The 11,879-nt window shown below is 39.8% G+C and overlaps 1 protein-coding gene across 5 annotated transcripts in view; it reads left to right on the top strand.

Annotated features, from left to right (window-relative positions):
• The window catches only part of Plekhh2 (pleckstrin homology, MyTH4 and FERM domain containing H2), a 121,154-nt gene that overhangs the window by 59,460 nt on the left and 49,815 nt on the right, over nucleotides 1–11,879 (top strand). For all 5 annotated transcript variants that reach the window (XM_023711228.1, XM_023711231.1, XM_023711227.1 and 2 more), the window contains 4 exons: nucleotides 742–878; nucleotides 964–1,074; nucleotides 1,469–1,555; nucleotides 3,068–3,226. In XM_023711228.1, coding sequence (XP_023566996.1) covers nucleotides 742–878; nucleotides 964–1,074; nucleotides 1,469–1,555; nucleotides 3,068–3,226 — 494 coding nt within the window. The remainder of the gene's footprint in view (nucleotides 1–741; nucleotides 879–963; nucleotides 1,075–1,468; nucleotides 1,556–3,067; nucleotides 3,227–11,879) is intronic.

Genomic DNA, 11,879 nt, shown 5'->3' on the forward strand with positions numbered 1-11,879 from the left:
AGTGTTACAAGAGTGTCATTATCCTAATTTATCTTTTATATGCTAACAAACATTAAATAATTGCTGGATACTAAAATAAATAATACCTTTAGAACCTTAATTTTATTATTTCAAAATATCTAATTATAGACAGCCTCTAAATGTATTATACAACTCACAAGTAATTTTCTTATTAAGGCAGTTGAATTATTGTGAAAATATTCCACTGAATTTTATTTTATAGCTATTGGAAAATGAAATAGTCTTCTTATGTATTTAAGACTTAGTGCGTCTATTTTATGAAAGATTTTTAAAAATCTAAATTAGTAGTTTGGCTTACATAAAACATAGAAATCATTGTTTTTAATGTGGTTACTTTAAAAGTAATTACAGAAATTAAGTGGTTTAAAATGTGAATATGAAAATCTTTAAGTTTAAGCATGGCTATGTAAATACCTATTTCAATGCTTAATAAAAGCTGCATTAATAGACTATTGCATATATTTATATATGTAAAAATCGCTATGGTTGTAATGAAGCTGGACTATTGTTTGTGTTCCTTTGACTTGGATATCTACATGACACTCTATATCCCTTAGTTCTGTTTCCTGCCATAAAAGCTATCTTCATGGCCCAAGGAATGAGAATAAATCTAGTCTAGGAGGGTTTATGAATTAGCAATCTTTGCATTCCATTGAACTAGCAGTCATTGGACCACTCCAGGGTTAAAAGCCAACTTGATTCATTTCTTTGTATTTCTAGGTGTGTCTTTGGCCTCGGTGGCTTCTGAGAGTGACTATGCTATCCCTCCGGATGCCTACCCCACAGACGCGGGGTGCTCGCAGCCCGAGCACAAGCTCCCCAAAACCTGCTCATCCTCCAGTGATAATGGAAAAAATGTAAACAATGAGTTAGACTTTTAAAAAATTGATGAATCAATTAGTTTGATCCTCTAAACTGAGTGTTAATTTTTTTTTTCATTAGGAACAACTGGAAAAATCTGGCTATCTACTAAAAATGAGTGGGAAGGCCAAGACTTGGAAGCGGAGGTGGTTTGTTCTGAAAGGAGGCGAATTACTTTACTACAAATCTCCAGTGAGTGGAACGTATTTGCTATTTAGAACAGAATTCCCGGGCTGGGGAGATGGCTCAGTGGAATAAGTGCTTCCCTGGCAAGCGCAAGGGCCTGAGTTCAATCCCCACTTCTGAAAAAAGAATTCCTCAAACTATAAAACTCCTAAATGATTTACTTCCCTGTAATGAAGTTAATTCTTCAATGACTAGTGTTCTGTTTTTCGAATGCCCCTAACAACATAGTTACATTTTTTCTTCAAATACTTGTTCCTTGAATTTTTCTAGGTAACACATATGAATTTCATGCAAAAATTCAGAAAAGTTACAGTCGTTGGCATAAATGGGTTCACAATATAAAACATGTATTACTACTACAGTTGCTCTTTTTACATTTGGCTTTCTTCCTTTCATGCAGAGCGATGTAATTAGAAAACCCCAGGGCCACATTGAACTCAGTACGTCCTGCAGTGTTTTAAGAGGAGATAACAAACAAACAGTTCAGGTACATGTGTTTGCCTATTTATCTATTTACTTATGCAAAATTCAGTCATCAGTTACTGAAGCTACTGGAAAAGAAATTGGATGATTCAGTGTTTTCTTGATCCATTGTGGGGTGAGTTTGATGTTTAAAGGTGTATAACCCTCCATGGGTTTTTAGTTAAAACTTAATTTAAGCTAAGTTATATTGGGTAACTTTCACTGTAACTTTCTTTGCTTTTTCTTCCTTTATGACCTTCTTTCCCACATATTCAATCTTTTTTAAAAATTTTTAAAAGATCTTTATTTATTTGGTACGGGGTCTTACTACATAGCTCAGACTTGTAGTGATCCTCCTATTTCAGCCTCCCCAACACTGAGATTACAGGCATGTGCCACCACTCCAGGTTTCTGTGGCTGGCACAGCATGTAGTACCAGGGATCGGACTCAGGTCCTTGTATGTACCATGCAGACACTTAGACTGCTGAGCTATCTCCCCATTCCCCACATATTCTATCTTGTAGGTATTTTTAGGTCTCAAAATGTCAACCTATTTTAGGGAAGATTTATCTGATAAATGAATCCCAAGTAAGATAGTAATAGAATGTGTTACTAATAGCACACTCAGGAGTGTTTGTATTTTTTAATCCCTGAACTTAATGCGAAAGCTGTTAGTGAGTAGCAAGGCCATCCTGCCCAATCATGCCAGAGAACTAGCCATTGACCGTTTGATCTGTACAGCAGACCCATCTTGCCTAAAACCTGTTAAATTGAAAATAAAGCTTTTGAGATAGTGTCGTGTGTGTGTGTGTGTGTGTGTGTGTGTGTGTGATTTCAGTTCTAATACTTTTATCTCTGAAATGTTTTCAATAACTTATATTTTCTTATCTTGCTCCTTTGGAGGGTGGAAGATACCACTTCCCAGAAAGGTACATTATCAATGTTCCCAGGAGACTAAGAAATTCTCAAATATTTAGAAGGATGAATCAGGGAAGGCTTTGTCTTAGAGCATTGCTGTTAAGAATCATTTGTAAGTTTCTAAAATATTTGGAAAAATGGCAGTGTGTTCAATACACACACACTGAAAAGTTGTGAGTGTATAATATGTTATCATTTGTTACTTGCAAGAATAATTGCTTGTGCTGTATACATGGTCTTCCCATTTTGCTTATGTTCATTTTTTTGTTTGCTAAAATTGTACTATCATAGTCTTGTCATTCTGCTGCTCATTTCAACCAGTAACCTTGTGGCACATTTAGTGGAGAAAATGAAAACATGATGAGTAAAGATATAAAAGCATGACCCCAAAATATAATATATAAAAAATTAAAAGTTAAAAAAAGTTTCAACAAAAATTGAATTATAATTTTCAGAAACTAGTTAATGTATTCTAAATTATTTTAGGATCATTTGCTTAGAACTTAGGAATTAAGGTTTAGCATGTTTTCTTACATGTTAAGTACTGATGTTTGAGGATTGGAGAAATAAAGGTAATAATCCTAACCCTTCACATTTACCTCTCTTCTCCTATTCTAGCTGACCACTGAAAAACACACGTACTACCTGACTGCAGATTCTCCCAATATATTGGAAGAATGGATTAAAGTGTTGCAGAATGTTCTTCGAGTGCAGGCTGCTAACCCATTTTTCCTGCAGTCTGAGGGCAAACCAACAGTGAAGGGATTGCTCACTAAGGTAAAACTGCAGAGCAGTATTGCGGGTAACTGCATGATTAGAGCCTAGATTCTGAAAAGTGGTTAGCAGCGAACAGATGTATTGCATATTCTTCTTGTTTTAGGGTTTGGAAAAGTGTTTTAAATATGATGCCCAAGACAAGAAACGTAAAGATGAAAACTGACCAATTTTACCACAATGCATAAAGATGTAAATGTTGTATTAAAAATTCTAAGGCCAAAGTTTTAAAAGACAGATGGAAAATTTAGGGAAAATGCTGGAAAAGTATGAGATCCAGTTAGTAACCTTAATAATACTCAGCAAAGGTTTTCTGATTAGGAACAGTTTTTACTGAGGGAGGGGAACAGCAAATGAGACAACAAGAAAGAAGCAGAGGGGCTGGGGAGATGCTCAGTGGAATAAGCGCTTCCCTGGCAAGAGCAAGGGCCTGAGTTCAATCCCCGGTTCCGCCAAAAAAAAAAAAAAAAGAAAGAAAGAAGCAGAGACAGGACATGTGAACGGTCCAGCATCAGGAAAAGTATTTTATCATCACCAATAATTTTTTAAAGTACAAAATGAAATAATGCTACCATTTTTTAAAACCATATGAAAGAAAAGATTTTTTTTTTTTAATGTATTCGGTTGTTACTAGGTCTCACTATGCAGCTCGGACTCGTGGTGATCCTCCTGATTTCAGCCTCCCCAGCGCTGGGATTACAGGGGCGTGCCACCACAACCAGACTTGGTGGCTCGCTCAGCCAACCCTGGGAATGGGGCTGGCATGGCATATGATGCTGGGGATGGAACCATGGTCCCTGCGCTTACCTAAGCTTGCCTAAGCAGGCACTTTAGTCCGCTGCGCTATCTTGCCAACCCCAAGAAAAGATATTTAAAAAAAATTTGAAACATAGTGTTTACACACATTAAGAAATCTGCTATGGTTCTGGGAGTGTTGGTACACACCTATAATCCCAGCACTTGGGAAGCTGAGGAAGGAGGACTCCCATGAATATGAGGCCAGCCTGGGCTACATAGTGAGTGCAAGGCCAACCTAAATTACAGAGCAAGACCCGGTCTCAAAAAAAGAAAGAATCTGCTACGAGACTGTGGTTCTGCAGAGCAGTTGTGCAATGTTGTCTTGGCCTGTGTAGTAACTTCGTAAATGGTTCTGGGTGAACAAGTGTCAGATATTTTAAAGATATATTATTTGATCCAGCAGTCTCAGTTCAAGAAATTTATCTTTAGGAAATGGCCTTCATTCGCAAAAGATTGCCATATAAATATATCCACTACAGCATGTTTTCTTTCTCCTAGTTTTAATAATGAAGTATAATTAACATACTATGAATACACAATTTTGAAAGATATTAATGCCACTATACTAAGATATAGAATATTTATTGCACAGCATGGTTTGTAATAAATAATAGAGATCAACTTAAAATAGGGTTGGGAATAGCTTAAATAAATGTTTACACAATCATATAATAGTTTACTATGTGGCCTTTTAAATATTAAAAAATGTTTAATGTTATAGAAATATGCCATGATGTATTTGTCAGGTGAGGAGTGAAATATAGTATTCTTATCTCATTTTTCATAGAAAAATGTTTGCATGGAAAATATACCCAGATATACTGGTTGTGTTTGTGGGACTTTATTATATAATTTCTGAGTTCTGTTTTCTAACTTCTTCAGAATTAATAAGTGTTGACTAGTAGTTATTATTTTTGAAGCACATATTGAAAAGAAGCATTTTTTCTTTTACAAAAGATTGTCAGTTCCTAATTTGTTGAGTTGATTGTTAATTGCTGTGAAATTAAAAATAATTCTACATGTTAAAATTAAGTAGGAAATCTCATGCAATATAAAATTCACTAATAGATCTCTGGTGCATACAACAAATTATGATTTTTAAAGCCACCTGAATGGTTTGGCAAATAGACAGTAGGTGACATCACTTGTTTGTTATAAATCATCATCAAGTACTAGAATATAGCAATGTTAATGCATAGGAAGAACATTTTCAATATGCAAATTCATTTATTAAAAAAAACCATCAAGCAGTGACCACCTGCAGCACAGTGTTCTGGGAGAGCGCAGTATGAACAGGCCACCGTCCCGTCCTTGCTGGCATAAGTGTAAGCTTTTTAAAATGATGTATGAAGAGTGCAGTTATTGAGGCGGAGCATGAGGTTACATAGAAACAGTTTAGGCAATCGGAACCCCAGTGACTTTGCAGAGTTTTGCCTAAGCTGAACCTCTGAGGAGGAGCAGGAGTTAATTATAGCAAATGGCATGATTAACTAGCGAAGGTACCTCAGGCTATAGGAGACAGCACGAATAAGACATATAATCTAGAAGCAGTGCCACCTGCACTAGCCGCAAGTCCTTGGAAGGAAGGCTGGGGTGGCCCAGTGGTGGAGACCTGTTTTCCTCTTGTTAGGCACTTGGTGTTCGCTGTGAAGGCTAGGTGGAACTCTCCCGGGGGCCTTGGCATATCTGTGTTGCTAACATGGTGCTCTGCTGACAGGAGCATGAAGCTGTGGGAGGTGAGTGGGGGCTCTAGGAATTTTTGCGGGAGTGGTTCCTGTTAGAAGAAAAAGCTCTGAAGTGGTCATGGGAAAAGAGAATTAATTTAAATAACGATTGGAAGAAAATCTACAGTTTGATTGGATTTGGGGTTGGAAAGTAAGAGAGTGGAAGTTGGTGCCAGATAGAGAGGCTGGAGAGGGAAGCAGTTCTAGGAAGGTAGAGGGGCTGCTTAGGGACACATCAGAACTTGTGAGAACATCCTAACTAGGAAGCCCCAGTCTGCATCAGAGGGAAGGGCTAGGCTTGAGAGAAAGATTGGGGGACTTCGCAGCATTTATACCAGTTGAGATTATAAAATGAGAGAAATCACCCAGAAAAAATGTGTAGCATGCACAAAGAAAGAGACTAAAAGGAGCACTTGAATTTCCAAAATTTAAGGGCCTGTAAAGAGGTTTTACGAAGAACCTGTGAATAACACCATGGAGACCAGTGAGCAGAATGTTCGGCCTGGGGGGAGTGATTGCATTGTCGTACATGGAGTGCTCAGGGGACTCTGCCAGGGACTGGAGGGGTAGAGAGAAATGAGCAGGTGCAGTATTTGAACTTGGAGAGCTACTTATTCTTTCTAACACATGAGAAAACATCAAGCTAGGGCCAGTGCAATAGCTCAGTGGCATAAGTGCCTACCTGACAAGTACAAGGTCCTTGTCTGATCCCCAGTGCCCCCTCCAATCCCCCCAAAAACACATCAAGCTAGAGGGAGCATGGAGTGAAAAGAGGGATATTTAGTATGGAAAGATACAAGCCTTGAATTTACAAACTGAAGAGAAGAAGACTGGACAGAGGAGAGGTGAAGCCTAAGAGCAAGGTCCAGAAGTGAGAGGGTGGAGGGAATGCTGTGTGGCAGGGACAGGCTCAAGAAAGGTGAGAGGGCCCAGCCAAATAGCTCAGCAGACTAAAGTGCCTGCAAGCAGGTGCAGGGGCCTGGGGTTCGATCCCTGGGCCTGCTGTGCCGGCCCCGCCCCCGGTGGGGCGCGCCTGCAATCCCAGCTCTTGGGAGGCTGTAAATAGGTGGATCACTACGAGTCTGATCTAGTAGTGAGACTCTGAACACCCTGTAGACCCTCCCTAAAAGAAAAAAAGAAAGAAAGGCAAGGAAGCAGGTGGCTGAACACCTGACTTGTAGGACCTAGGGCGAGGCCCTGACTGTTGTCCTCAGTGTCTTGGTGAAGCTTACTCTGTAAGACAGTGTCTCTTATGGAGAGAGGGTGAAGGATTGCACACAGTCATTAAGGAAAGTGAGACACCTCCCAGGACAAGTAGGACTGGGAAGCGTTACTCAGGGCTCATTTGACTTAGTGACTTGAGTTTACATTGATTATTTTTCTCTGGTAGTTTCAGATGCCTAGACCTAGGAATAAAGCATGTACATGGTGGCAGTATGAGCGCAGTAGTTCTTTTTATTTGTGTAAGATTTTATACAAATTTTCAAATATGAAAAATGGAAGAATTTTATAGTGAGCAGTCATGTTTTCAACACTTAGATGGTACAATTAACTTTTTAATTGCTCTGTTACTGTCTGAGTCACTTTCTTGTCTCTTGGAGAAAAAAATTCAAGACCGACAGCCCAAGGGAGAGGGGTTTTTGTTTTGGTGCTTGATTTTTAAAGGATTCAGCTAATACTTGCTGGCTCCAAGGCTGGAAGGGCGTGGCGGGAGGGCTGGTGGTGGAAAGTTTTGAAAGAGCCAGAAGAGAAGGGAGGAGCCGCCCAGGGAGACAGGCATTCTGGGTCAACTCCACAGACCTGCCTGTAGCCAGGCCATGTCACCTAACGGCGAATCAGCTCTGAGCTCATCCACCGTCTGAGTCGCAAACAAGAGTGACTCTTTCATGATCCCTTCACCCTCCAGATATGTGAGGCTTCTGGGGGACAGATCTAAACCTAACAGTCATGTAGCTCTCGCTGTGGTGATTGGAAATCAGTGTCTTATGAGAATTTTCAAAGGTATGAAAGCAAAAGAGAATACTTTAATCATTCGCTTTCAGCAGTTATTAACAGTGGCTGGTATTACTTCATAGAGCCCCATGCAGCCTTTTCTGGGAAAATGGAGATAAAGTTTGGGGAGTGGAGTTGTTAGAAGCATAGAGATGCAATTTAATCATTGGTGTTGGAGCAGGAATTGCTTTGTGATCAAACATGGGCTCTCAGGTTGGTGGAGAAAGAAGAGGCCAGGAAAGAACAAGAAATTTGAATGAAGTAGAAGGATCTGGGGACTTAAAACCTGTAGAGAAAGTAAAAGGAGAACAGCGGTGCAAAGAGTAGAGGAAGTGAGAAGAGGGTAAGGTCAGGAAATGGAACGTAAAGTGCAGCAGTGGGGCAAACTCAGTGGGTATGTGTGGGGAAGAACTGGGTGAGGCCACAGAGGTGGGTGACAAAACCAGAGGGATAGCCAGCATCATTGGACACGAAGAGAGCAAGGGTGTAGACAGTGTGGCAAGCAGACCAAGGCAGGGGCTTGGGAGCCAGGCTACGCAGGCACGGATTCTGGCTCTGTTATCCGTCAGCCGTGAGACCTTGACACAGTTACTTGTGGACTCTGGGTCTTAGTGGCCTCACCTGTGAACTGTGGATGATAGCAGTGCCACGCTCCCAGGTGTGGAAAGGACTAAATGAGGATTAAACACCTAAAGGACATCCAGGCAATACCTGGCATGTCACAAGCACTCAGAAAATGCTAGCTCTTCCGTCATGAGAGTTTCACCTCGGTATTGAAGTTAGCAAGGTTAGTGGCAGGATTTGTGATGGAGAATGCTAGTCATGAGGACACAGGAAAGACCGGAGACCCTGGAAGTTTATGTTTTCTGTGCTGACAAAGGCTCGTTGGGATATGATACGCTGTCTTCAAAAACAGTACTTCCAGGAAGTACCTTTATTGTGAATTCAGAGTAAAAAAAAGATGATTCTTTCAATTAGTTGGTGCTCTAAAGCCTTGATATTGCCTTTAAATCTTCATAAAGGTTCTTCTAGTAAAATGCTTTATGCCATAAACATATGAAGATAGACACAGCTTTCTTTATTTGTAGCTCTCCAAAGGTGGCCATTGTAATATGTTAAAGATAAATTGTTTCAAGGAGCTGGGGAGATGGCTCAGTGGAATAAGTGTTTACCTGGCAAGTGGACCTGAGTTCAATCCCTGGTTCTGCCAGAAAAAAAAAAAAGATAAATTGTTTCAGAAGAAAAAAAAAATGTTTCAGAAGTACACTGCAGGCAAAGGCATTACACTCCAGTTTTTATTTATTTATTTATTTTTGTTTTTGTTTTTTGGGGGGTGGAACTGGGGATTGAACTCAGGCCCTTGTGCTTGCCAGGGAAGCGCTTATTCCACTGAGCCATCTCCCCAGCCCATACACTCCAGTTTTTAGAGACTTCTTTCTAGAGTTTAAGGAAGAAAAAAACAGAATGAACTCTACATAATATTTATTTATTTATTTATTTATTTATTTATTTGGAACAGGGTCTCACTACGCAGCTCGGCCTCATAGTGATCCTCCTGTTTTCAGCCTCCCCAGCACTGGGATTATAAGCATGTGTCACCACACCCAGTCTCCGTGGCTGGCTCAGTGTGTCCAGGGGCAGGGCCGGCACAGCATGGCATGTGGTGCTGGGGATCAAACCCTGGTCGCTGTGCTTGCCTAAGCAGGGGCTTAGTCCACTGAGTCTAGATACTAGATACTCTTGCAGTGTAAGAGGAGTTTGGCCTGGACAGCCCACTAAGCATTCTCGCCAGCCCAAGAATACTTAAAAGGTGCCAGATATTTGTCTGTAAATGTTTCCAAATTTAATTAAACTGAAACATGTCCAGCCAAATAAAACATTTTATTTTTGTTTTTGCTGAAGCAGCATTCTAACTCCCTAGTGGCAGAGTCGTTTGTTTAAGCCAGAGCTTCCTAAAGGCTGGCTTGGGTTTGGGGGGTTGAAAGAAAACATGTTTTACTGCTTCTTTTGAAGAAGGAAGCATTTATTGCATAACTGCTATGTTTTCTGTACATCATTGCTCTTGACCATCACACCAGCCCAGTGAAGTCTGCAACAATCTCACATTGTTATGATAGAGAAAATTGTTACAGCAAACCAGTGGTCAAGACTGCTGCCTGAGGAGGTATATCCACTCTGTGCAGAGCTCTAACTTAAGCCAAGGTCCGTTAGATCTCAAGTCCTGGCCTTTCTGCTAGTGATTTGCCTTCTGTAAAGTTTACTGTGGCAGTAATTTTTATTGTTCTGAATGTATCACTACAATTACTAGTCAATTAAATCACTACTCAACTTAATGTAGGGCTTCATTATAAGATCCTGCAAAATCTGCCTGGCTCCTCTACCTCCTTTAGGGCCTTATCAAGGTCATCCATGTCCTCTCAACCACCAAATTTCACATTGTGCTGCTCTCTTCTCTACCCTAAACACTTTAGCTCCTCCTCAGTCGCATTTATCTCCGTGGTTCACAGCACTCTGGGCAACGGTGGCAGTAGCATGTGGGGCTGGTTAGTGGGCCTGTCCAGGCCAGACCCCTCTTACACTGCAGGAGTATGTAGAGTCAAGGAAGATGCTGGCAGGGCTGGACTGGCAGGACCACTGCGGGGGAAGAGAGCTACAAGGCTCTCTCAGGCAGGCATACTGCCTTCTAGCTCTAGGGTAATGGGGTTTTATCTCATTATTACCTGTTAGCAGGAATGGGGTTCTTTGTGCTTCTCTAGGATGGAGGATGTAGTCTGGACTGTTTGGTAAAAACCCTCAGTGCCTGTGCCTGAGCAGGACAAGGGCCAGCAGGAACTCACGAAAGACATCTTCAAAGCCACCAAATGATAATTTTCAGTTTAAACTTTGATAAAATGCCTTTCCCAAAAATGTATATAATTGGAAACTCTTTGTGTTCTTAATGAAGTTGTAGAATACAATGCTATTTGTCTACTTTACAAAGCGGTGAGCTCCTTGCAGATTTTTTTTCCCAATGGAAAATGAAAATACATTTTTTAAAGTTTCTCATACTAGGAGAAAATATCGTACCATGTCTTATAAGTAGATTGTAAGTCAAAGAAATAGTATAAATCATAAAACAAAAGTTAAAATTAAAAATATTCAGAAAATTAATTAAATATTAATTAATTCAAAATTAAATTAAATATTTCAAAATAATATTCAAAAATTAAAATTAAATTGTGAGTCCAACTAAAAGGCCAGAATGTAGTATATCATGTGTACAAATCTGTGATCAATTCAGAGTACTCACACAGTTTTTTTTTTTTTTTTTTTTTTTGGTGGAATTGGGGATTAAATTCAGGCCCTTGCGCTGGCCAGGGAAGTGCTTATTCCACTGAGCCATCTCCCCGGCCCCCCCCCACAGTATCTGATTAGGTTAGTATATACAAAAATATTGGCTAAGAAAAAGTTTTCATGATAGTAAAGAATTACTAAGAATAAAACATAACATAAATACTGGAATGGCAGATATATGACCAGCACTTGTAACAGTTTGGGGATAGGATATCACACAAAGTTCTAGTATGTGGTGGACGAGGACAGTGTCCATGATGCTTACTGGTGGCCAGGTGTCACTTGGACTGAGCTACTGCTATTTCCTTGATATCCACCCTGTAGACCTGGATGGAATCATGACCCATATGGATCCTTGCAGATTTTATCTGTTTCATATCTACTTATCCAGGACTTAAACCAGTCTCTGACTTGTCAAAGTCAAGAGCTAGATTCAAATTCTGCCTCTCACTTAATATAGTGCCAGACATGTGGAAGGTACTCTCTCTATAGTAATAGCTTTGAGCAGTACTTAATAATTTTGTATGATTACTTCTAGATAACACATCAAGTTTTTTGAATGAATGAATCTTTTACATTAGGGAAATCATTAGAATTCTTTAGGTTTTCATAGCATTAGGATGCTGATGGTATTTTTACACAATGGAGTATTATTCAGCTAGTAAGAATGGTAAACTCAAAGCCTTTATATTGAAGTGGATGCCACTTGAAGATATACTCATAAGTGAAATAAACCAGACACACATGTGTAAATATTGTATAGTTTCCCTAGTATAAGAACTCAAAAGAAGAAATACAAATAGAAAGGT

Source organism: Octodon degus, unplaced genomic scaffold (genome assembly GCF_000260255.1).
Source record: "Octodon degus isolate 3935 unplaced genomic scaffold, OctDeg1.0 scaffold00020, whole genome shotgun sequence".
Taxonomy (NCBI): Eukaryota; Metazoa; Chordata; class Mammalia; order Rodentia; family Octodontidae; genus Octodon; species Octodon degus.